Source organism: Larus michahellis, chromosome 6 (genome assembly GCF_964199755.1).
Source record: "Larus michahellis chromosome 6, bLarMic1.1, whole genome shotgun sequence".
Taxonomy (NCBI): Eukaryota; Metazoa; Chordata; class Aves; order Charadriiformes; family Laridae; genus Larus; species Larus michahellis.
Window position 1 is genome coordinate 17,245,093 of NC_133901.1, and position 26,257 is coordinate 17,271,349.

At 45.8% G+C, this 26,257-nt stretch overlaps 2 protein-coding genes across 5 annotated transcripts in view; one reads left to right on the forward strand and one right to left on the reverse strand.

Annotated features, from left to right (window-relative positions):
• The window catches only part of KLHL24 (kelch like family member 24), a 58,147-nt gene that overhangs the window by 1,345 nt on the left and 30,545 nt on the right, over positions 1-26,257 (forward strand). For 2 of the 4 annotated variants that reach the window (XM_074591729.1, XM_074591731.1), the window contains exon 2: positions 24,895-24,956. The exons of the other annotated variants lie outside the window; for them this stretch is intronic. The gene's annotated coding sequence lies outside the window, so the exon portion shown is untranslated. The remainder of the gene's footprint in view (positions 1-24,894; positions 24,957-26,257) is intronic. 4 annotated transcript variants of the gene reach the window in all.
• KLHL6 (kelch like family member 6) lies at positions 1,109-24,004 on the reverse strand. Its single transcript, XM_074591724.1, has 7 exons — positions 23,668-24,004; positions 17,960-18,125; positions 11,784-12,233; positions 9,132-9,369; positions 5,566-5,768; positions 4,426-4,639; positions 1,109-2,152 (listed from the first exon to the last, which is right to left on the reverse strand). The coding sequence occupies exons 1-7, from the start codon at positions 23,925-23,927 to the stop codon at positions 1,851-1,853; spliced, it is 1,833 nt and encodes a 610-aa protein (XP_074447825.1). The 5' UTR covers positions 23,928-24,004; the 3' UTR covers positions 1,109-1,850.

The following is a 26,257-nucleotide window of genomic DNA, read 5'->3' on the forward strand; positions in this document are numbered from 1 at the left end:
GTACTGCTAGCCTAGTCAAAGGTGGTAACTGTTCTTCACGAAAACCTTTTGAAATGAAATACCCTTTTTAGAGGGCATTTCTTCATGCCCTCCGAAAGGGGAGCAGGTTGGGACCATCTGGGCCAGTGTGGAAGCGTGAGAAGTGCTGCGCCCTGCAGGATGACAGCAGCATTAAGGAAGAGGACTGGTTAAAAAAAATATTTGAAAATGGAAGGGCTGTGGGAAGATTAGAGTAAGAAAATGTGGGGATTGGCTGGAATTGCAGAAGTGAGTTTTAAGGCGTGGGGCCTATTGCAGAAGAGACAGGATTATTTGCTGTCTTTCTGAGGGAAGGACATTCTGGAGACCTTCTGGGGGGGCAAGCACCTACATCACGGGTTGCATCTGCCCCCCTCAGCCTGTGTGGTTGGGGCAGACTTGCCAGTATGGTCTGGGACTCTGCTGTACCACTGTACCGCTGAGCACTCTGGCATTAGTATACCGAAATTCAGGAACCCGCGTCCTTTTTCTCAGCCCAACAGGAGAGAAATATTATTTTTAATACTGTATAAGGCAAAAGGAGACATTACAGAGAGGGAGAGAGGCTGGAAGGAGTCGCTGTTCTCCGCTTGGACAGATTTGTTTTGTACAGTGTTTTCTGTCTTGATTTAGTGGTGAGTTGGCTCTTTCCAGCAACTAGGCAGGGGAGGAGGGACGGGAACATGTTCCCAGCCTTTGGCCAAGAGTGTCCCAGAGCGTCCCGGGTGTGACCTCTTCAATGTTTATTTTTCTTTCTCTACAACTGACCCAGATGCTGGGACTTGAGACTCGGGCCCTCCTGGCCTGCTGAACATTTGCCCCTTCTGGTACAGCATGTGATGGTCCCAGGAATCAGACTGGGAACGGTACCTGGAACTGTTTGTCTCTCCAGCAGACTGTTCTGTCCGTTTGCATTCCAGGAAATCAACACCCGCGAGAAAAATCCTGGGAGAGCACTGCCACCCAGTGGGGATGCAGGCAGGGATGCCAGTCGGGTGCACCGGTCCTCCAATGCTGTACAGCAACAGTGACAGGAAAAAGCCTTTCAGGCAGAACAGTAAACCATCCCAGAATAGAACAAAAGGGAAACTAGGTTTTGGTCTGCTTTATTGGAAAACAGCTACAATGAATGTTCAGTGGAACCAGGTTAGCGTTCATTTCTATTTGCAGCCTATGCAGTCTCTATCGTGGGTATGACAGCAAAGTTTGCAAACTGAGATGGATTTTTTTGGTCACGCAGAACAGAAAAACTAACAAAGTGTCTTCAAGCAAACAAACAAACAAACCAGTTTTTAACTTAATCTAATGTGACAACCACTGGAAAAAACAAAACAAAACAAAACAAAACAAAACCAAAAATCCATAGCTTTGGTGGAAATGGCATTACATTTCATCAAAGTTACAAATCTTTCATTCCAAAAAAGCATCTTTTCTTTTTCACTAGTAGGTGCTTCAAATCCAACTTAATACAATAAATAACTGAACAAACTTCAGGACCAGGCTGAGCCAGTTCAAGCACATTTCTGGGCAGATATAGCTGGGAAGTAAATTTCCCGCCTACGCATCGTATTTCTTTGCCTGATTGGAGGTATTGTGTTCGCAGGAGTAAACTACAGCTGGTCCCTTTGTTTTTCTGTGGAGGGAAGGAATTAAGATAATTTAAGGATATACTGTACAGAGGAAATGCAAGGACTGAGCGTATATACAGATACTCCCCAGAGGACCCCAGTGGTGATATTTCCATCCATTGCTACCTGCAGCTAAAAAACCATCGTGTCAGGCTGCGCCACAGGGACACGGAGGTATTGGGTTTCTTTGCAGTTCTCCTCCAGTCAGACAGAAACTGCCCCAGGCACAATCCTACGGATGTGCGTGTAAGACTTCCTGAGGGTAACACTCCCGTGATGAGACACCCCCCGAGGCAGGACACACTCTTCGGTCAGCTTCTGAGTTTCAGGGTCCCAACACAGCACTGTCGCAATGACTTCGTTCTTTTCATCTCGGCCCCCAGTGATAAACAGCTTGTTGTTGCAAGGAGAAATCCCACAACTGGCTCTCTCATGGGTGAACTGAGTCACCAGGCACCACGTGTCTTCCTGGGGGCTGTAGGAGTAGAGTGCTTTCATTGCCCCACCTGGAGAGGAAATGGATATCAGTTTGCACCGGCCATTCCTGTAAGAGACTTTAACTAAACCCCCCACTTCAACAAGGCTCCATTCCTGACATTCATAAGAATGATTTATGCCCCAAGGCTAAGAAAAAACAAGGTCACAGGATACTTTATTGTTTTGAAAGCCAGATCCACAGAAGGCCACTTATTGTTCATAAGGCTGTGGAATTTAAGGCCAGAACAAACTGCTGTGCGACCACAGCGCAGCCATCAACAGACCTTTCTCATACCTGCTGCTTCAGCTAAGGACACAACTTCAGCAAAATACAAACTTGTTTAGAAGAGTTTAGATCATGAAGGACTAGATATGGTCAGCTGTCACTACTAGAAATGGGTGCATGATTTCTTCACTGACTAACTTCAGTGCCCATCTGCCCATTAAACCTTCCTCTGCTTGGAACTGGCTATTTTTGAAAGCCCATTTCTCATTTAGAGGTTTGTCAGACTGAACGCATAATCTCCTTATGGGTAAGCTAAACAGAGAGTGACCTTCAGTTTCTCCATGTTTCCCAAATCTGCAGTCATTCTTAAAACTTCCTGTGCACCTTTTCCAATTTTGCAGGGTCCTTTTCTTTTGAAAAATAGTCAATACCTCAGTACCCAAGAAAAGCTACGGAAATATATTCCCTACCAACAGTAGGGACTGGGTACCAACAGATGAATGGCTCTTATTCTGAAATTTGCCGGGACTGGGTCTGTCTTAAACTGTATAGAATAGGGCTGGGGAAACAGAATCACAGAATGGCAGGGGTTGGAAGGGACCTCTGGAGATCATCTAGTCCAACCCCCTGCCAGAGCAGGTCACCCAGAGCGGAATTACAGGAACGTGTCCAGGTGGGTTTGGAATGTCTCCAGAGACGGAGACGCCACCACCTCTCTGGGCAGCCTGTGCCAGGACCCTGCCACCCTCAAAGGAAAGAAATTCCTCCTCATGTTTGGGTGGAACTTCCTATGCTCAAGTTTGTGCCCGTTACCTCTTGTCCAAAAGCCGTGGTCTTATTGAATGAGTTGCAACAATACCTGGGATCCTACCCATTAGCAAAGTGAGGATTTATCTATTGTAGTTATAATAAATATTGGTTTTGGCAATACTAATCCAGTACTTCTGGGATGATGAAGTCACTGAGAGGTGACTTAAACAAGTTTTATTTCCCAATTGCAGCAGACTGAAAACATACACATTGTTAGTTACAGTGATTCATTTGGCAGTCTGGGTAATTTGATGGCTTTGGATGCAGCAACCAAATGCTCTTTTATCTTTTAAAAGTCAGGTGGGGCTGATTTCTATCCAATTGAACTAGATTTGTTTCTCAAATAGGGAAACAATAGGTTTACTGGTGAAAGATGCTGAATGATTTTAACTGGAGTGTCGTGTCAAATTTTATCGGGAGTTGTATCAGCTGGCCCGTAAGTCATGCCTTCTCTTTCTGTCTCTCATCTTGTACCAAGAGGGTGATATCAGTCCCTGTGCTGAGGCGAAGCACAAGGTATTTACATGTCTACAAGGATCACGCATATATATACATGCACATTATAAATCTCCCTTCAGAACAGCATTTACTATTTGGTGGCATCCTGGCTCTATGCCAGCCCTCAGCACCATACTGATTATACTGCAAGTGAAATTTCTGTGCCAGGGCTGGTGGGGACGACTCTTCAGAGGTCCTGTTTTAGAAACAAATGTTCCTCTTTCCTTCTTTTGGTTTTTCCAGCACCATCTGGAGATGTGTGCAGGCTCCCTCCTCCCTCCACAGTTCATCTCACTACCATTAAACTCTTTTTCTTCCATCTTTGCTTCCAGTTCTGGCAATTGACGGAATTAACCCCTAGCACAATCTAGTGAAGAGGTCTGGATCTTTGGGTATCAGTGGCTCTGCTCCTATGACCTGCTCCTAGTACTCATATCCCTACATAAATCTGGTGTGCAGTGGGCTGCCCCTGGAAAGGGGACAGGGGACATGATGTAGACACCGGTCATGCCCTTGCCACTATGAACCCACCTTTGGATGGTTTTAAGTTGTCTCTGGGGTAACTCCAGCTTTCCAAGATACCTACCATGCTAACAGGGAGTTTGACTTGGTGACTCTTCACTACTGTTTGTGAATGTGCTGGATTCCCATCCCTCACTAAGCTCAATGGGAAAAGCCATCTGATCATTGGAGTTTGTGGGTAAAACTAACACACAGAAACAAGCCCTGCTGTGTCTAAACAAGATGGAACATTAACGCTTCACCTACCCACAACATAAATGTGATCACGGAAACTTGCAGCATTGATGCATTTAGCTTCTACTGGCATGGCAGCTTTCAGGCTCCACGTGTTGGTCGCAGGGTCGTAGCACTGAGTCTTGTCCGTTGCCAGCTTTCCGTTGGGTCCTCCTCCGATCACGTAGAGTTTCTTCTTGTAGCTCGCTGCTGCAAAGGAGCTTACATTGACCATGAGGGGAGCAGCCTGTGTGACCGTAAAAACTCATTAGTAACCATTTTGATTTCAAGTACTCAGACTGATGCCTATGGGGCGGGAGCCTGATGAATTTTAAGTTAGATGGTCTTTTAAGATGATCAATAGGGTTCAGAAGATGACTTTTCTAGGGATAAGGGAGAAGTATGTTTCAGCTTTTTCTTAAGGCTGTAAACCTCTTAATAAAAATATGCTCTGTTCAAATAGTGTTATTAAAATAACATTGTCAACAATTCAAACGCTAGGAAATGTACAGAAATGCCTCAGATCTCCTTTACATACTTATGTACATTGAAAAAAACACAAGAAACTTGTTCATACTGATCTTTCTACTTGCAGTTGTGATTGTTAGATTCCTCCACATGGCTTCGTATTATCTAAAAACTAGGGTTTGTATCTACCATTATGATGCCTAATCTCATTAATTTCATGGATTAATTGGCTGCCTAATACTCTCTTCTCATTGCTTGAAGTACAGTTAGAACTGGGTTTTTTTCCATCCTGTTTACCTTGAAACCTGCACTTTCAACTTAACTGTATAATCCAGACCGTATATAATGCATAGGTTGCTATACACTTTATATATATATATTATGTATCAGAGCAGTAGTTTTCAGCCTGTGCTCTGGTTCAGGTATACTGTGTTCTTACTCACTGATTTATGAACTACTCGCTTTAAAAGCCAACTAAGAAAAGGAAAATTAGGCATTTGGTGTCTCCCAGGCAGTGACTGGCAGGCAATCCTATGAGTTTTACTTTCTGAAGGATACGCTTTTCTACAGAAAAAAATACAGACCAGAAATACTTAAAAGAATTGTACTAGATCCCATCTTGTTCATTTTTATGGTTCGAAGTCCTAATGTTTTCTGATTAAAATGTTCCAAATGAATAAAATGTTAAGCGATATAGTATCTTACCTCTGACCAGCAGTTATGAAAGGGATCATATGCTTCCATGCTGTTGATTCTTTGCATGCCATCGAACCCTCCAATGACATACACTTTGCCACCCAACACAGCCATTTTATGCCTCCATCGCCCAATATTTAGATACTCAATTTGTATCCATTTGTTGATGGAGGCGTTGTACTTCCAGACATCATGCTTTGTTTCTTTGCCACCTGCAGTGTACATGACGCATGTAAATAGCATAGCATAGCTTGTATTTACTCCAAAACTCCAATATGTTTAAATTTAAAAATATTCTCTCACAATAGAAAATAAATCATTGGTCCTTATTAGCTTCTTCATGACCTACACTAATGGCCTGGGCCTGTTATACAAGAAGGAAATTTCTGCATTTAGTTTACTTAATAGTGAAGGAAACTGAACAATTTCTACAGCCAAATATTCAGCAGATAAATCACTGTTCCTCACTCTACCAGACCACAGTCATTTTCATTTTAACACTGAGTGAATGACCAACCACACACAGCACGGTGATATGCAGGAGATTTTTGTGCACCACCACGGCTTTGCAGAATGCTGGGAAACAACAAATAAACAAATGTGATTTAAATAAGATAGTGGACGATGCTGCTGTTGGTAGCCCCAAATCCCTCAAAGACAGGCCTGCACTGGGGAACTGCCAGTTTGTGCAGGGCAGCTCCAGTCAGCTAGCCTAATGGTTTACATCGGAAAACAAAAGACCTGACTGTGAACTCCTATCAGCGGAAGTCCTGCATGAGATGGTAGGAGTTTTACTATTCAACCTTGGGATCATGTGGCTGGGATCTCACTTTTGTACCTCACCTTGTGCCCTCTTTCTCTGCTGACTTGGATTTGCTTCTTATTTCTAGATTGAAGGTCAGAATTGGACCCTGCAAACTCATTCTAGAGCTGACTTGCAAGTGAATCTTTACTCCTGCTAACGCAGAGAGCAGTGTTTTAAACAAGCACTTTTGTTTGCGTATAATTTTGGTGTAACTGCAATAGGAATGGATCTAGTTAAGCCTGAAACCACATTTACAGACTGAGCAGTTTATTCCATCATCTGCAACCTGATTAAACATTTGCTTCACTGGTGAATATACTGAAAAGATAATTCATATTCCATTGAGAAAGTGTCTGCCCTTATTGGTATTCTGTACTGCAGCCAGATCACTGCAGACTGATGGAGCTCATCTCTGGGCCAAATAGCAGATTGAATAGGAGATAATTAGCATGCTAGAAAGAGTCGTTTGTAGTGCTTTTGTCTCAGTATTTTTCACATGTATGTGTTGAATTTTATTTGCACTCAAATAGCTGAAGTGGCTGAAGGGCCTGAATGCTGCATTCATGGTTACAATGGGGCTGAGAGACTGCAGGTGTTCCTCTTCCCCTCCCTTGAAATTTCTCTTTTACATGAGCTTGTTCTTTCCTGCACAGGCTGAAACTCTGGTAGGAGCCTGAGCTGGACCGGGATGGGGGGGTGTGGGTGTGTGTGTGATTTGCTGCACATCAGGGGGCAGGGAGAGATTTTTGAGAGGACTAGAGGTTTATTTTGTTTCTGTTCTTTCTCTAGACCACAGTTCTTTCAAATTTGAGGAAAAAATGTAGCGGTGAGTGATAATTCATTGTCATTTTTAATTACACTACAAATGTAGTGTTTCAGTCCATCCAGGCCTTTATACTGTTCAGGGAAGGGTGATCCAAAAGTAGTGATAATCTGCGCAAAGGACTTTCCTGTTGTTCAGATGCTAAAAGAGCAGGGAAGACTCCAAACAGTACCAGGACAGTGAGGGAAATGAGAATGCGGGAGGGGAGATCAAGTTAGGAAAGATACAAGTCGAGTTAGAAAAGAACCAAGTCACAGGAGCTAAAAGAAAGCAAACAACAGTAGAAGGACACACAGGAGGAGGCAGATGTTTAGTCAGGATTGAGACACTAATAATTTGGTTCAGCTGGAAAGAAACTGCTAATGACTTTGGTCCACTCAGCCCTTTATTCGGGTGGGAACAGTGAAAAGGAGAAAGGCTGAAAGGGAATGGTGGGAGTCAAAGATATGAAACTAAGCAGAAAAGGAAGAAAGAGGAGCTGTGAGAATAGCAGCAGGAGGAAAGGCAGCTCAAGCTCACCATAGCAGGGGCGGTGTTAGCCTGGCCTGGAGGTAGCCTGCGTAAAGCATAAAAGAAAACCAGAGAAGAGATACTGGAAAAGATGTCAGGAATAGGAGGAAGCCAAAAGCCTGTGACCTTGAAAAAGAGGAACGGCTAAGAGATTAAAGGCAAATGGAAAAGAGACCTCTCAACTCAAGGGTGTGAAGGTGTGAGGGATGTTCCCTACTTGGGATGTTTGACTTAGGGTCCCCTCTGCAGCTAACCTTTAACAGAGGGGCTGCTGCCAGCATAAAAAGAAACTCCCTGTGGTGGGCTGAAAGAAAAAACCTCCTTTATTTGTAACTAGGGAAGGAATAATCTAATTCTTATCCTAGGATAAAGATTTAATAAACTTTAAATTGGAATGAGGTAATAAAAATCTATGAATTCCCAAAAGAGAGACTGCGATGGAAGATACTTGAATAAATAGCAATGGACCACTCTTCATGCTTAAGCAAAGCATTCATGCTTTAGTCCTCCCTCCTCCTTTGCTCTCTCCTATCTTAAGTGAGGATAGAACGTGGTGGATGATTTTGCACAAAAAAGTGCCCTGCCCATGGAAGCACTGCTCTACATCGTGGTCTGTAACATGGCAGTGATTACAGGCTTGCTGTCACTTTTCCTTTGGAAGGCAGAACGAGACCATCAAATTTGCTTTTGGCAGGCCATCAAAACCAGCTGTCACACTGGCTAGCGAGCTTGAGTTTAACCTTTTTGATTGTCAAAGTAAAAACTCTGTAACTCCAGGAGCGAACCCCTACGTGGAGCTCAGCTGTACTTGTGGGGGAAGTTATATGTGCCTCCTGAATCTCTCAGGATGAGGGCCTGCAAATGGTATGTTCAGACCCATGTTGTGTGTCTGGACCATTGGGTTTCATCTGGCTTCGACAGTGAATGTTGCCGTTAGCGAGTGGGCACTTCTGGAGTCCTGTCTGATGCATTGTTGAAGTGCTCCTGAAAGTGCAGTTTTCAGGTAGAAGCCAAACAGTGGTGACAGTTCCCTGCACGTTCTTGACTGACCCTTGCAAAATGAGCCAGATTCTGGCAGATCTTTGCTTACGCATATGGAGCTGCAAATGGACTTATTACAAGAAGATGCTGGAGCAAATATTCTTCATTTTACGTTTGGTAAATTGTTCTCAGAAGCCCTTCCAAGACCACTGTTGCTGAGTGCGCACACATAAAAAGCTATGCATATAGATGAATGTTGTTTGAAAAGGAACCCTTGCCAGGGCCAGGCAGTGTCCTTGCACATCCAGCACTTCTCTGCAGCCTGGTCAAAGCCAAAGCATTAGGAAGTGCTGTAGCGCTTAATTCGACTAAAGGTGCCTCAAGCATGCTTGTGATAAAAGCTGGAGATAATTGTGAGAACCCTCTGCTCCCCTCTTCCAATGTCTTGTTCCTTACCCGATATGTAGACTTCGTTTTTTAGCGTAATGCACGCAAACTCCACCCATTTTTTATTCTCATTCTCCGTCTCCTGCTCTGTGATTGGTAATTTTGCTACTTCCAGGCGGCTTCGCCTCAAAGGATCCAGGCAAGTCACTTCTGCTACAAACTTCTCATCTTTTGTACAGCCCCCTATGATCATAAACACCTCAGACTGGAACTCGTGCATCCTGGGCTTGGTTCTTTCTGTAATAATCTAAATGCAAGCAAGACAGAGTGAGTACACAGGGCACTGTAAGTTACAGAAAGGTCTGGTGACCTTTCTTCTGATTATCTGTTTTGTAAATCACAACTGGCTTACATCAGCTGAACCAATTATCAAACGCTCTCTAAGTTGAAAGCCTGGAAAGCACCCTAGAAGCATTCAGTAGAGGTTGCTGTATCGTTCTTCCCGCAGGATTTCTCCAACACTGGGCTTAGTTGCTTTTGCCTACCCGCTAGGATCCTTTCAGATCCTCTTGGGAATTCACAGGGTGGCACCAAGAGCTATGAAGGTGCGCAGTAGTGACACGGCTGGGTGCACGTGAGGCAGCTGAAGAGGACAGGTTTTATTTGGGCTGACAGGGTGAGGGCAAGGCAGGAGGGCCCTAAGGTTTGTGTATGCCCTGGGGAGCTTGGAGAGATCAAGGCTGCAGTTAGCACGATCAGAAAATAAACGCTCTCATTATCTGTCCTGAAGAGATATGTTAAAGCATTGAAGCATACTGGAAGGGTGCTTTTATTGGTTTCTTTGTTTATAAGCCTTAATTTTAAGCCAAAACCAGAAGATTTAAAGCCAGTGCCAGGCTCTGAAACGTGGTAGCTCTGATTTACTGCCTCTTGGCTCAGTTTATTCTCCAGGTCTTTGTCTCGGGAACACTGGAAAAAGTCACTTCCCGGGTAGATGTTCACCAGGACCAAAGAATGCAGGGGGTGCTTGGAAACTTCTGTTCTGCCTGGAGGAAATACTTACAAGGAAGTGGAAATGAATGCATTAGTGTTCCAAGGCACACTGGTGCTATCCTGAAGGACAGAAGGAATAACCTTCGTTATCCCCCCCAGTTTTTCATACTGGAAGAAATGCAGTGTAAAAGGTATGGGGAGCACATAAAGTTGTTCCTCTGCTTCTGCTGCATCAATTTGCAAACCCTCAAAATCTGCTGGGAGAGGTCTGCACTCCTCTGCAGCAATCTTACATCTGGTGAGGATCGGCTTGCAGTTGTTACCTTCTGCATGCCCCAGAGAAGCAGTCTGTGGACCCACAGGTTAAATTCTGTGGCAGTAGGCAACTTGCTTACAGTTTTACTTCTCTTTCTAAACTACTTTTAATATGTTTCTATAAATTGGCATAGTTTATCTATATTAAAAAATTATTATTTACACAGACTTGTGTAAATAAACCTTGTATTTTCGCTACATTTAGCAAATTATTAGGCAAATTTTTTGAAAATGTCTGTCCCAGAACTTGCCAGCTTTCAGAATCCTGTTTTAAACCCATCTGTCGCCATTGCTGGGCGTTAGCCCCGGGGAGGATAGCTGTCAGGGCTGCCTCTGACGGCTGCCCCTTTGAAGATGAGTGTAATGAGTGTTCAACCCCGAGCAACACTCCCTTATCTATCCCACATGGACCTGACAGCGCTGCTGAGCGGGGCAAGGCTTCCTGAGCAGTTCCCACCAGACTCGCCGGCATTGCCCGGGTCATTGTGTGCTGTCTTACGCAGTCACCGGCACAAAGAGCCCTTGGTCTCTGCCCTCTGCCAGTGACACATCCTCTATTAGCGATGGATCCACAACATGCTCCTGAAGCCTCCTGCCTTCCTCTGACTCTCTGAGGAGGCACACAAGTTTCCTCACCTGCTCACATACCTTTGCTGCTGTTGTGAAATCTGACCTCCGGTTGCTCTCCCCTGTACCCCACATTTTGGGCCAGGAGGCGTAACTGATGCCTAACTGTCCAAAGAGGACAGGTGATTGAAGAACTGGAGATCTACCACAGCCTACCTTGAGCAGGCAGGACAGGACTCGACTGGATGTCAGGATGAGCCTGTCTCTTTGGGTGCAGGGACCTCTGCAAATGATGAAGATAGGCAGACCTCTCCTCTGGGAAGAGACCGTCTTCTTCATGGGAGGTTGTCTCTTTCTGAAAGATTCCCCCCATAAGTAATGAATTGAGATGTTACATCTTCAGATTTGAAAGAGTCATTATAGATTGTGACTGAGTTTAGTGGGAAAATTATTCTTCCTTTCTTAGAAAGGAAGAATATTTCTTGGGCTTGAAATATTAGCTAAGAGGGTGAGGTGTCAGGAGTAACACCATTTGTCTTTTTACTAGGGAAGTCACCTGGGGTCTTTGTTTATCTGTACAAGTGTGTGTACGAAGGGTCAAGCTCAGATGTTCATATTCAGGAAGCTGTACGCTTTGTTTTAAAACAAGCTACCAAAAGTTTCTAAGCTCTCTAAATGACGAGGATAACTGGTGAGGCCCACCTTGACTTTTTGGTAGCACCAATTAGTGAAACTTCAGTGCAAATACCTTTTTCTACCTCATGGTACTGCTCCTTCCGATGGAGTTTTTGAGCAGAAGCATGAGACATTTAGAAAGAGCAGCAAATACCTTCCTTTTTTACTCACCTCATTGCCTGACAGATGGTACATTCTTGCTTCCTGGAGCAAAGGAAAAACATCTGGACACTGTCTAATGAGTTGATCAGCTTCAACAGTCTCTACGAAATACCAAGGGTCCAAGAGGGGCAGACGGACATTCTCCAGCACGTATGGCAGGAGAGGAAACCTTTCCGACTCTTTGTAACGAACCCAGTTCATGACAGTTTCGAACACCTGTGCCTCTTCCGTGACGTAGAGGTCATCGCTCTTCAGCGTGCTGCAGAGAATGTCGGCTGGCAGCTCCAGGAACTCCTCATAGTTCAGGACCTGGGTGAAGTTCTGGATAATGTAGTTCTGCACTTGTTGTTTCAGGCTCTGCAGGGAGTGGGCATCAGCCAGCCTCAGGATGCCAACACAGTTCTCTGGCTGGAGGGCTTCGGTGAGAAAACTGGCACAAGCATCTACCATGCGAAGGAACTGTGGACAGAAAAAGCACGTTTACGCACACAGTGGTTACGTGAATGACTGTATTGCAGATGAGCTATGGAGCTTTTTGAATTTTATTTTTGTCACAAAGGTAAAGGGGTTTCTAACATTCCCCCTACCACCATAAGATCTCAAACCACTAGCAAACATGGAGTTACAATGCACAGATAAGGTCCCCGGGCTTCAGATGTGCTTGCCCTGCTTCATCTTGTATATCAGCTCAGATCAACTAGAAGGGAGTCTGGTTTTGGAGTCCAGCTGGTTCCACAGTCTGCATTTATGCTCCCACCATGCAAACTCTGAACGTGTCTGAGGCTGTGCCAGGGTGGTGGAAAATGAGTGCTGGGGTCTGGGAGGCTTGGGCCAAAGTGCAGCCTCCTTAGAGGGTATGGGCATGCTCTCCTGTACTGGGGGACGTGGTGGGAAGAGACTGACCATCAGCCAGTCGCTGACTTGCCTGACAGCCAGGGTAGTCCGGCAAGTGTCTGTTCTGGGGGAGGCCTTTCGATGTTTTAGTGACCTTTGTTTTCCTTGTCTTCACCATAGGTTCAAAAAAACATAGATGTGTATTTTACACACAGAGTCTGCTTAATCAAAGAACTTCCCATGTTTGCATTCAATAGGGCATCACAACTACTCTCATTAGTTTCCTTTGCAAAAAGCACCACCTGAGGGTCCCACAGGTGCAGATCCTGGACCACAGATGTCTGTGGAGCATTGCCCATGGACTACAATGTGAGCTGGGTTGCTGGTGATTATTCAGGAATTGGGAACCAGTTTGGGATAGAACCGATAAGTTACAGTCCTTCATCCTGGGCTTTCCATCGCCTCTGTGATTTCAGATATGAATGGGGCATCAGTATTTCGTGTTGGTTTTGCCCCTGAGCAGTGCAAATACGGAAAGATGGGTCAGAACTGATGCTGTGCATTTCCGTCCATGCTTTTCGGGTCCTTTTTCCACCCAGCGTCAGCAAGCGAACCATTTTAACTCATTCTGTCCCACTGCGGAAAGTTGCACAACAGTAATTTAGGGGTAAAGAGGAAGTGAAAAATTTTTAAACACTGTTGTATGTAGATTTGTTTCAGTAATTAGGGTAGAATCTTCCAGACCCAGCGATGTCGTGTTGACACATTTAGACTGTTTACCAGAGCTGAGCGATCGCAGACTCTGCATACAGACTACCTGGTTCCTGTTTTACATTTAGATGTGGTCAAGAGTTTAGAGAAATGCAACTGACTGATGAACAAGGGTATGCGAGGTCTCAGAATATGTTGCTGCCGTTGGGATATAAATATGTCAGCAGCACGCTGTGGCACCGCGGCAGAGCTCGGTGGCCCCTCGGTGCCTGCCACGCTCACATTGCCTGTTCTCCGGGCCAGCACAAGGCTAACACTTTGAACTCACCAGTGCATTTCCCTGAGGATCTGAAAGGACTTTGCCAACACTGGGTAGTCCTTGGACCTGAGGCAGATTAAGCATTAGCCCTTTAAAAGTTGGCAGTAACGAGACGCAAAAAAACCAAATCTGGGATTTGCCAAGGTCAGTCATCAAGTCATCCACAAGTCTGGGAACAGACCCCAAAACAACGTTCTCACCAGCCTACGGTCCAGCCACTGTAGAGTGCTCTAATTATTTATACATGGCTTGTTAAGAGCGATACTCACGAGATGACACCAGCGGGTTTTCTCCCAGGCGGTGCACGCTGGTCTCACAGCCACGCAGGCACCACTAATCACGCTGGGTCGCTGTGTTTGTGGCCAGACGAATGCGGAACTGTGAGGGGTGGGTGTGAGAAACAGTCCCCACCGAGGGCTTAACCAGGGAGGTCAGACCGCTTGAGAGCATATCAAGGCAGGACTTTCCCTGGCTGCTGCTCCTTGTCTCCGTGCTGCGCTGTCTCCCCACCACTCCCTTCATTTAGAGACAAAACTCCCCTCAAAACTCCCCAAAACTTGCTGGGCGTGCTTCAGTCAGTCCCATGAGAGCGGGTGACTCAGGAGAGCACCCAGAAGGAAGACCCTGAGCCTCTGCTTTGTCTGCTCTGATTATTCTTGCAGAGCTCTAAATTTTCTTCTTTCCATCCTGCGAGTACCCCTCCTAATGCCACCCCAGGCATTTGAAAAGCCCTGTTCCCTGGGAACAGTTACTTCAATAACTGAGTCCTTCTCCTAATACCGCTTTGAATCCAGGTTCTTACTTGCTAGAGACATCCCGTGTGCTTACTTGGCCTCCACTTGGCCTTCTCTCGGAATAATAAAATTTATTCTCCCCATTGAAGCCCTTGCTTGTCCCAGCTTTGATTCAACTGTCCAGTGTAAGCAGTGCCAGCGGCCCTGCCTCCTGCTATAAGCCCCAGAAAAGGAAGGGAATGGTTGTTGAAAGGGCTCTTGTTCATGATCCCTCTCTGTATGCAGCACACTTCAGGGGCAGATCCTGCACACCGCAGCTGCGGTGCCCTCGGCCACCCACTCTGCCTGTGGCTGCAGGGGCAGCACGTCCCGGCTCAGCAATAACACCTGCGTCCCACAGGAGCCCCACAGGGGGAGCCGGCTGGGTGGTGAAGGGGTACAGTGACCCTTGCAGGGAGGCTCTCCGGGGAGCTGACGGCTTTCTGAGCCTGCAGACCCATCTTGGACCTGGAGCTGCCCAGAAGCCCTTCGTTAGCAAATCATGCCTTCTTGACTGTCACTGTGCGGTGGCTGTGGCGTAACTAGCGCTGTCCTGTGACAGCCACCCTGGCCACTCACTGCTAAGTGGCTACAGGATGGTCTTCAGATAATTGGCAAAGGATTTTCCTTATAGTGTCTTGTTCATGAAAAGCAGATTAACGTACAGATGAGAGGTGCTTTGGGAGTGAGTCAGGCCATCGGGCTGGTGGTGCTTCAGCTGCGCCCTGGGCACAGAGCCCTGCTCTGCTTAGAGCGAGGCAGCTCGGGGGCCTCCTCCCCTGTTCCCACTGCAGCTGGCATTGCCATGGCAGTGGTCATCACAGCCCTTCATGACAGTACTGTTCCTTTTACATCTGCTCAGGGGCTTGCTTCCCTCCCATAAACTCTTTGCTCCCACCAAAGCAGCTGACGTGGCCCCTCACCAAAGCCGCGCCGAGGGAGTGGGGTGATACAGAGGTTCCTGCGGGGCAGGAGGGGGATAAACAGGTCTGAAGGTTGTTGTTGTTGAGTTACTACGGGGGAAGCAGAGCGCTCTGCCACAGCCCTGAGAAGCAGCTGAGATCTTGGCCCTCCCGAGAGATGAAAGGATGAGCTGCTCCGCGGGCAGTGCGGGCAGCAGAGGCTGCTGGGCTGGATCCAGGGTGGGCACCAGCCTTGTGAGCACGGTGGCTGGGCAGCCGCCAGCCCAAGCAGAGGAGGTGGCTATTGAACTCATGTTGCAATTGTGGAAAAAATTTTGTGCGGGTCACTTCAGGGTGAGGCTTAGCTGTTCAGCAGCTCCCTGTTCCAAACCCTTCACCTGCTTCCCCCCAGGAGGGAAGCTCTGCTCAAAGCACACTGCGGCGGGGACTTCTGCTCTCTCCCAATAGCCTTCCCTCTCTCCCTGCTCTCAGTCTTGGCTCCATTTGGTCAAAACGCACTGGAAGGGCCTAAGGGAAGGCAGAATTAGGTAAAACTTCTTCAAAAATAGTTTCTAGAGAAAAGTGGAGTATCTATATTGGAATATCTAGAACTGTGCAAGTTACTTCTTTTTTGGTTCTTTGTCAAGTCTGAGAAATTGAAAAGAGGCCCTGCCAAAAATTGTTGCTAATCAGATATAAAAGCTCCACTTGGAATTTGGTTTTCTCACATGTCGTTAATTGGAAAGGAAAGAATTTCCCAAGCAAAAATGTTACAATAAATTGCAGAATTAATCTTTTCAGCTGTTGATATACTGAAATGAAACATTTGACTCTTTCAAGTGCTTCTGTTCTTCGGCATAAATAGCAGAGACAAGCTGGCAGAATGCTAGTAGTTACTAAATCTTTTTTACACAAAACACATTTTCAGCCAAAAACCTCACCCTTGTATAATGTGAGGCTTTAAGGCCTTATAAATCTTGATAGTATCCAAGACCATTGCAGTAAGACTTGGAATCACTGCTTTTAGTAGAACATTCCTGGTTTGCTAGGTTTTTGTAGTTTACTATTTCATCAATACACCAATACACTATTTTTGCTTATGGCACCCTCACAATTATATCATTACTTTAATAGTGTTTGATAGTCTTTTTACAGCACCGGCCTTGGTGATCAAATTTAATCTTAAATTTAATGAAAAATAGGGAAGAGAAAGGAAAAACCGTAAGTTTATGCTTTTGATGGTTTCAGAAAAAAAATAAAAAAGAACAAGGAATGATCCTAAAGAAAAAAGGTTCAAGAGAAAATAGAGTGATCACAGAAAAGTGTCCTGAAAATGAACCAAATGTACCCTTTGAGTGCTACCAGTTTGCCATATTGGTGTGCTGAAAATGTCAGTAAGTTACTGCACTCCAGCCGCAGGCAACATTAAAGCTAGAGGACCTTTCCTGGGTTACCTGGGGGAGCACTTTGTGATAACTTTCCCTTCTCTCCCCACAGCAAGTACCAGCTCCCATCACCCCAAAGGCCACAGGTTCATTTCAGAGCAAAACCTCCCATGTAAGATTCAAGAATCTGAAGTTCATAATGAACCACGATGATTATGGAGTCAGGTGTTTCTCGCCTTCCTTAATGAAAAGACTGGACACACATACACACATTGGCACTTGTCAGGTTATGCTGGTTGCAATTTGTTAGCAATTTGCAGCGTGGTACCAGAGACTGCAATTTGGTAGACCTCACAGGTGATTTACAGGGCACGTGAATACCTCATGGACCAAAGGCTGAGTAACGCTGCTCAAGTCTGACTTCCCACAAGTCCCAGGTCATGACTAAAACATCAAGAGTCCTACAAAGGAGGATGCTAACTCTGCCTCGTGAGCCTCCATCTTAAGGCAATTGAGAGGGAGAGATGAAGTTAGCTTCCTGAGAAGGCCCTGCGGAGGCCTCATAGCATCCTACGTATCTGAAGTATCTGAAGGGGGCCTACAAGAAAGCTGGAGAGGCGCTTTTTAAAAGGGCATGTAGTGATAGGACGAGGGGTAACGGTTTTAAACTGGAAGAGGGTAGATTCAGATTAGATACCAGGAAGAAATTCTTCCCTGTGAGGGTGGTGAGACACTGGAACAGCTTGCCCAGAGAACTTGTGGATGCCCCATCCCTGGAGATGCTCAAGGCCAGGCTGGATGGGGCTTTGAGCAGCCTGGTCTAGTGGGAGGTGTCCCTGCCCGTGGCAGGGGATTGGAGCTAGACGGTCTTTAAGGTCCCTTCCAACCTAAACCATTCTATGATTCTCTGGCCGGCCATACCATCCACTGCCCATTACCTCATTTGGGCTGGAGGATGACTGGTCTCCACCGCCTAACCTGATCCTTGGGGAGCACTGACCCAGCAACACAACGCTGCTGCCTGGCAGGCAGCACGTGGGACCAGCTCTTGGAGGCAGAGCCTGGCTCTTTGTCTGTTTGCACAGCACCCAGCACAGCAGCATTCCAGTACATGGCTGCAACTGACAATTTTTATCACACTGTAAGTGAAGCAAAGTGCTTCCAGAACCCACGAAATCAGACAAGTTTGCAGTGTGTTAACCAGGGTAAGACATGGTCTTGCCAGAGCAAGTCTGGATCAGTGCATCTGGATTATCTGTACCTGAAAAAGGCTGGCGGCTTCCAAGACTTTCTGTACATTTTGCTTTGTGATGAGCATCTTGCTGGTGTAGGTGTAGTCCAAGAGTATATTCATGGTTTCTGCATCAACTCCTTTAAGTATGATCTTCTCTTCATATTTCTCTCTTAAATCATTGCAGAACATGGCCCTGAAAAGAAAGACATTTATCTTTTACTGCATCCCAGCCAGGATGAGACATTCTGAAAACATTTGGTTATATAGATTTCAACACAGAATACTTGGATTGCTTCATGTTTTATGCAATTAGTCCTATAGCACAGTAACAAGGAAAATCCTTTTATTGCTTTCATGCCTCTTTACCCATGAGTTTGATAGGCATACACACGTGATGGATACCCCAGCACTGGACTCTGCGGTAGACCTGGAGGTCCATGGCAGCAAAAGGCAGCTGGGACCTTCTCTGAGCCTGGAGAGTTCCTCTGTGTCTCAGCTGATGCTGCAGAGTAGTTGTGGTATCTCACCTGCTAGCCAGACTCTTACTCTTTCTGTTTCTAGTATAGGCTCAGCTCATTAAGCCCAAACCTCCAAGACGCTGGCATTCTCCATACTTCGTTAACACTTAGCACGCATACTTCATCACCCTTGGCAAGGTCAATAACCCTGTGCTTTGGAGCTGCAGAACGCTGCTTAGACTGAACCCTGAGGGCCAGACCAGATCCACATGTCTGATAGCCTCATCTCTAAGCTTCCCAACATATCTTTGACCCCATTAATACCAGGGATGGGCCAGGAGGGAATGGCTTACGGATTTGCTTCTAATATAGAGGCTGTCTTTTCCTCTGCTAAATTTTGGGAGCTTCTGGTAGGATTGTAGAGTTGGTACCTCTTGGCTAGAGAAGTACTTGAATAATCATGAATTGGAAACCAGAAAACGCAGTGTTTTCATGCACGTTGATACCACCTCTTCTTTGGTGGATAATACTGCATTTGAAAGGCGACTGCCACACACACTTTTGGCACTAGTCAGATATTTCATGTGGGATATAAATCAGAAATTTCTCTAAGAGCTATTTAAATCCACTTTGCATTATGATAGCTGCAAGGCAAACACATGCATCTTCATCTGCATTTTCAATTCATAGTTTTAGGTATTTCTTCCAATGCTTTTGCTTTTCTTTAGAAGTTTGATCCGTCCTGTCTTGTTCACTGCATCCAGAGGGTGAGATTTCACATCATTTGGAATCTCGCTCAACAGATTAGAAGTATGTGAGTCCACTTGTAACTGCATTGGTGAAAAACATGTGCAGATCTAAAGTGTAATTAGAAGTGCTCTTTACCCTGCATACCAAACCCTTCTTTATTAGTCATGTACAATGTTGACGGGACAGTGCAACCTGGGAAGTGGCTAGAGGTACAAAGTCTTAGGCCATGCTTTTCTTGTAAAAGCGGTGCCAGAATAAAGCTGTCTGGTTGACACATCTTACTGGAACCAAGATGTTAACAGTTTTATTGCAAAGCAGTTAGGCATGGTGAATGACAAATGGACGGAAGATACCAGCTGCTCATTGCTCTAAGAGCTACCTGTTCCTTGCCTCAGCAGAGGTTTTATAGCAAGAGAGAGCTGGTATTAGTTATCTCAGTGTATAAAACAGCCTTTTTGATAAAGAGACCTAACTTTTGAGCAGGAAACTTGGGCAGAGAAGTTATTTGTCAGGAAAAAATGTTCAGCCAAAATTCTCATTTTCCCTTCATCCGTCTCAGCTCGTTAGACATTTTTGATTCACTGCTCTGCTCCATGGTCCAGTTTCTGCTGCCACTGAAATCAGAGTATTTGAAAGGCATTATGACAAAATGCTCCTTAACTTCAGCGAGCGCAAGAGCAGGCTTCTCCTTAGTGTCTCTCCCTTTTGGCAGTGTCGAATGTTGTATGTCTGGGGCATGCTGGCAGGTGGCCATTTGAAAACAACAGCCCTCAGTACCCACTTCTCCCTGGGAATGGGGTTTCAATGCAGAGAGGGAGGTTTGTACAAAACAGACATTTCAATTGCACGGGATTGATAGGTGCGGAACGCTGCATCTGAATGAGAAATAGGCCGTTGTAGGATGCAGGTGTTGTCTGCTCTTGTTCCTTTTATCTCTTAAACTGGTGACTCCAGTCTTGTATTTAACCATCCCTGTCGGGGAGGTGAGAGCTCTCACTTCCGTCCCTCAAAGCCGGAGGGTTTGATGGAGGTCAGTTGGAGATACCCAGCATTACACCATTGCAAGGCTGCACAGAAACCAGCCTTGGGATTCTCGTGGAGGCTTTGCATAGGGATATTCTCAAAGTGCTTTCATCTATCTCTCTCCTAATGTGTGAAATTGCGTTAGAGCTGACATCCACTCCCAATGTCATAGGGTACACATTCATGATGAGCAGAGGGCTGGAGCACCTCCGCTATGAGGACAGGCTGAGGGAGTTGGCGTTGTTCAGCCTGGAGAAGAGAAATCTCCAGGGAGACCTTAGAACAGCCTTCCAGTACCTGAAGAGGGCCTACAGGAAGGATGGGGAGGGACTCTTTATTAGGGAGTGTAGTGATAGGATGAGGGGTAATGGTTTCAAACTGAAAGAGGGGAGATTTAGATTAGATATTAGGAAGAAATTCTTTCCTGTGAGTGTGGTGAGGCACTGGAACAGGTTCCCCAGAGGAGTTGTGGCTGCCCCATCCCTGGAAGTGTTCAAGGCCAGACTGGATGGGGCTTTGAGCAGCCTGGTCTAGTGGGAGGTGTCCCTGCCCAGGGCAGGGGGTTGGAACTAGATGATCTTTAAGGTCCCTTCCAACCCAAACCATTCTGTGATTCTATGATTCTATGTAGCATGGCTGCAACCTGCAGAAATCACACATCTAAAGCACCATGCTTTCCCACCAGTACTCCTCTCTAGAAGGTGACAGCATGAATAGGACTGTACTATCCAGGAGAGCTGACTCCTGTAGTGGCCTTCCTTCTGCTCAGATGGAGTGGACCTCATTCCTACCCTGTGTGCCAACTGGAGGGAAGACCCTGAGACCACTCAGGACTGATCAGGATGAGATTCTCTGCTGGGGATTAAAATGCTGCTTATGAACCTCTGAGTTTGCGTGTACTTACCCAGAGAGGTGTGTGATTATTTTCTCTGGGGCTTTAAATCCTTCAGATGTGGCTACTAATTTCATTGTCTGTTTCCCTGGTTCCTGTCCCTGTGTAATTCTAAACTAAGCCTTTGACCCAACATTTACTCTAAGAAATGCACATCTGAAGTGAGGAGCCCAGGTCCAAATTTAGATACCTAAAAATGGGTAAATTCAGAAAAAAACAGGGAGAAATCTCAATGAAATAAATGTAGGGTTGCAGTCTGTGAGGCACTTTTTAGGCACCCACCCACACTGGAGTGCCTGTGCTTGGAATTGTGAACCTGACTTCAAACAACCATGCTGGAGTTTGAGGATGCTCTGGAAAATATTGCTTCAACCTCTCCCAGTCCCATTCTCCCACTACCTTGGGCAGTACAGGCGTAAAAGAACTACTGGTCCACCTTGGTCAGCTGGTATTTCTCTTCTCTGCTTTGTTACCTTCACCCGGGTTAAGTGGAGAGTTAATGCTTTTATGTGTGTAGGTGCAAGACGTGTCTGAACTACCAGTCTATCTACTCTCAGGCAGTGCTGAAGGAAGGATTAGAAGTTGTTAACTGTGTTTAACCATGTTGAAGTCAGCTGCTACAGATTGCATGATGGCGCCCGGCGCTCAGGAAGGGGGTTGTGCAACATGCTGTTGCAGGGCGATGAAGCCCATGACTCACAGGGTCCCATTGCTGTGCTCCTGTGCACGGGTGTTAGAAGCCCTGTAACAGCACGGAAAGTACTCACAGGAATAGTGGGATTTAAGAATGTCTTCCTTCTTTGGGCTCATGCAGCTTATAGTGAATTACGGCAAAATGAAACAAACCGCCTTGTGAGTAGCAGAGTTAGTGAAGCTCAGTTCCCTGCAGACTTGTGTTCTCCTTTCCCTCTTCACGGTAACCTCAGCTTCCCCTTCCCAAGCCCTCCATTCTCTCTCGCTGTCCCTCTCACACATTTCCCTGTCCCTCTCAGGACTCTCAGCTCTGTGCTGGCTGCTTGTGTCCGGCCGAGCAGGGGCAGCAGGAGCTTTGGCTGGCTCTGGGTGCTGCGTGTGTTGGCTGGCCAGGACGCAGCGCTGGTGACCCAGCTGAGCACCAAGGGGTCCCAGACCCGGCATTTCTCCTCTGCCAAGCTACTGATTTCCGTCAAATTTGTGGGAAGTTCAGTTTTGAGATTTCCACCCTCTGCCAAAGTTGAAACTAACCCAAAGAGTCGTGACAGGAGGCACTGTCAGACAGGCAGTCAGCATGACATAATAAATCTCAACTCCGTGGGAAGCCAGGCCAAACACAAGCACCCAAGGTCGCAGACCCCACACACATGCAGTTGCCTTGGGATGAGATGACCTCCGGCCAGGTACCCCCCTTCCTTCCCAGGGGCAGGCTGCAGCTCAGGGCTCAGTGGAAAACCGGACAACAGGAGTTACCAGACAACTGTCTTGCCTTTTTTTAACTGTTGAGGTCCCTTACGATTGCAGCACTTTTCCTCAAGGCAGAAGAAGAACGGCTGGGTTTCAAAGTAACATTATGGTAGTTCTTATCTTAATTTGTGCATCTTCTGTCATTCCTGCACACGATGCTCCCAAGAAATATTTAGGCGTCTCTGCTTTTAGTTCTACATTTTCACGTGTGATCTATATAGTCTATCTGTAGAAATAATAACTATCTCCATATATTCACAGACACAATCTATTACAAGATGATAAAAGCAGAACCGTTTTTCCAGGCACTGCCAGCAAAGCTTACTAGACTCCATTAAAATTAGCTTTCTGCTCATGTCACAAGTGGTCACAGGTTCTTTTTTCTCATGTTTCCTCTGCAGCTATTCAGTCATCTGACCACTTTAGCAGTAAAAAAAAAAAAGAAAGAAAAGAAAATGCCAGCCATGCAAATGTGATTGTCTAAACGATAACGGAAAATCTGTGTTAAAACTGATACCGAGTTCCTCTGTGCATCTAAAATTTGTTCTTGCCGGCCAGTAGGCTCAGATAGACTATCTATTGTCATACTGAAAGAATGAAAAATTCGAAAGGACTAGATGGAGGGGGTGAAATGGTAAAATTGCTTTAAAGCAGATATTTCCCATTGCAATTGATTTTCGGTAACCTTAGGAAAGATGGAAAATTCCTTCTCTTTCCCCCTCAACAATTCTACGCAATACATATATTTTTACCACAGAACAGTAATGAGAAAAATGATCAAGTTCCACAAACCCACTCCTGTCTCAATAAAAATACTGCACGATCTGCGTGAGTATTCCTCTTTGCCCGAATCCCAAAGGCACAATACAAGAGGCAGCAGATACTTGGTTAAAACAAAATTTTCTCATCCACTTGTCTGACAACCATTCTCTGTTTCTTTGCATGCCTTCAGCGGACTCGCTAAGTGCTGGTATCAGAGCTCCAGCAAATCCACAACTTGGCACCTGCCTTATTTAAGTCTCCAACTTTAAAAAAAGAGCTGAAAGGTGTCAGGAATTACAGACTCACTGCAAATTGGCAGAGTTTAGCACCCAGTTTACACTCCTTGAGATCTATAGTTCAAGGCTAAGAAGCAAAGTACGTTTCTTCGTTTCGTTTCTTATGTGCCTTACCTGAAATAATTGCTTGCTGCAGCAAGGACCACTCGGTGACAGGAGAATTCCCTGCTGTCCACGCACAGGATGACATCAGTAAGGGAATTTTCAAGCCGAAGGTTCTCCAGGCCATTCTGGAGCACCAGAGAGAGTCCCGTATCATCAAACTTGACCTTTTCGCTGCTGGAGACTTCCACCAGGTCCCCCATTTTCATTGAACACTCATTGTCCAAAGAGATCTCGGGCTCCTCAGAGCTCTTCTCCAGCGTGTCCCCCATTTTCTGGCCAGCACCGTCTCATTCTGTTGGTGCTTCAATCTAAAAAGAGCTCCTAAGCTTCAGACGAGTCACACTGCAGAAGTTGGGCGGATTTCCTGTCCAGAGGTCTCTGCTTATCTCTAGCTGTCACACACACATAACAGGAAGCCTTGCACTTTCTCATCCTGTTAACACAAACAAAGGGTGGGTTTTTTCGGTGAATTTCAGGCAGTATCAACGTGTTTAGAAAGGACTTAAGATGCCTCTGGATGTGAGAAGATTACAAGTGACAGGGAAGGCCTGCTTCCCACCCTCAAAGCAGCCCTTTGCCATTATCCAGATCTGCTGGTTGTAGTGATAGGTGCACCATATGGCTATCGAGTCAATCCTGTCAGACTGGGCTGCTAAGAGGAAGAGGGTATTATTTAAAATTTCTTTTTCCAGGTATGTGATTATTAAACAAAGATCTGGGTTTGGTTTTGGGTTTTGGTTTTGGTCTTGTTTGTTAATAATATGCTTGCATATTCAGAAAGCCCGCCAGGTGGCTGGTTCTGTCCCTCATGATACATTAGCTGACAAACATCGGACAGCTTTTCTTTAAGGCTAAATCGGCGTAACTGTCTCCAGGACATGGAGCAGCATCAAAGATCTTGAAGCTGATGGTCTTCAGGCCACACTGCTGGGCACAGTGATGTCCCTCATGTGTCCACGGAGCCAGTGTCATGCCACCAGCTCTGGCTAATAGTGGAAGCTAAAGGAGAGAGCCTAGGGAGCAGTGTATGCGTGCTCATCCCCACCATCCCCACTGCTGGAGGTAGCTTGAGTCACAACTACATCTAACTTGCAGTCCCCAAGATAAACATGGATGGTGGTGGGACTGTGGGCTGAGCACCTGGAGGTGGGGATGCTGCCGGCAAACGCTGGGAGTGACCCTCCAGCACAACCGGAGCACACAGAGCACAGGGCTGAACCTTTCACTTTCACCTAGGACCGAATTGGATCTACTTGGACCTCGACTAGATGAGAAGCTGACCCAAGCTGACTGACATAGTAAGTCACACAACCTATTGAAAGTAACACGGTAAATCTCCTGCCTCGTTTAGGAGTTAGAAAATCACACCCCTTCTCTCTCCCCCTGGGAGGAATGCAGGACTAGCCTCTAACCTCGGTAGCTTGAGTGCTAACTGACCTTGCCTTTGTGATACTTACTTCTAGGAATCCTCATTTGGCCAATCCTCATGTTTTTATTGTGTGTTTGGTTTCCTCTTTTGTCTCCAGTTTGTATAGCTGAACTCGCAGTGTTAAGGGAAGCTTGGCTTAGAAGAGGGAGGTGAAAGTGGCATTCAGAGGGTGCCAGATTTAGAGGGTTCTTGTACAGGATAGGATGATCAGGAGGAAGAAAAGCAAAAAAATATCCCTTCTGCTTTGTCTTACCTCCTCGTAATGGGTTTTTCTTCATTTTGTGTAGTCTATGCAGCACTTTGGCTTTTTTCTTTCCCAGCTGATGTAAATGTGTTCCTGCTGCATTTTGTTCTAACTTTTGGTAACAAATACTTTCTTTTTTAAAGCCAGTCCCATCCTTCCACCAAGCACTCCTCCAGGAATACAATCAGAAACTGAAGGAGACCCCTCAAAAATATGAGATGTGCTTTTAAAATCATACTTTTTTAACCCTATCTTGGGTTAGGTTCTCTTTGTTTATTGTCGTGACTTGTGACCTTAGGGAATTCATCTTATCAGGCTTTTCTCTGGTGGTGAGAAGCTTCATATTGAGTTTATCTTTTTAAGTGAAAGCTGAGATTCAGCAGTGATGACTTGATTCCAAGCTGCTGAAGCTTTAAACAAAGCATTAATAGTTGCAAAAGTTGAAGTAAGATTGTATTGGCTGTGAGTGCTGGGAATGGAAACCCTGCAGTAACTAGGTCGGCTGATAGCTGTGGCATTGTCACCTGGCTACCCATTAACTGCACTGGAGAAAGGACCTTAGTAGCTCAAACAAGCGATCACTATCTGCACTGTCTCCTTCTGTGCCATCGCCATCCCATGTGATATATTTTCAACCATTAAAATTCTTTTGTTTTTCTGCCAAGCACCTCCCCTCCTTTCTTCTTCTGTCAGTCTGTTTTTATAGGGCTGCCTCATATTTACAGAATTCCTTGCTCAGGGATTAATCTGCAAATGTAGTAGCTAGTTTCAGTATTTGGACAAGCACCAGGGCAGCGCTGAGGTGTCTTTGCAAGTGTAAGGGAACAAACCCAACACCAGGGAGCTGCTTGCCTGAGCTGCTCCATCGCCCAAGACTGCAGCAGCAACACGTTCATTAATCCTGGGGCAAATCCAGGTTGTTACTT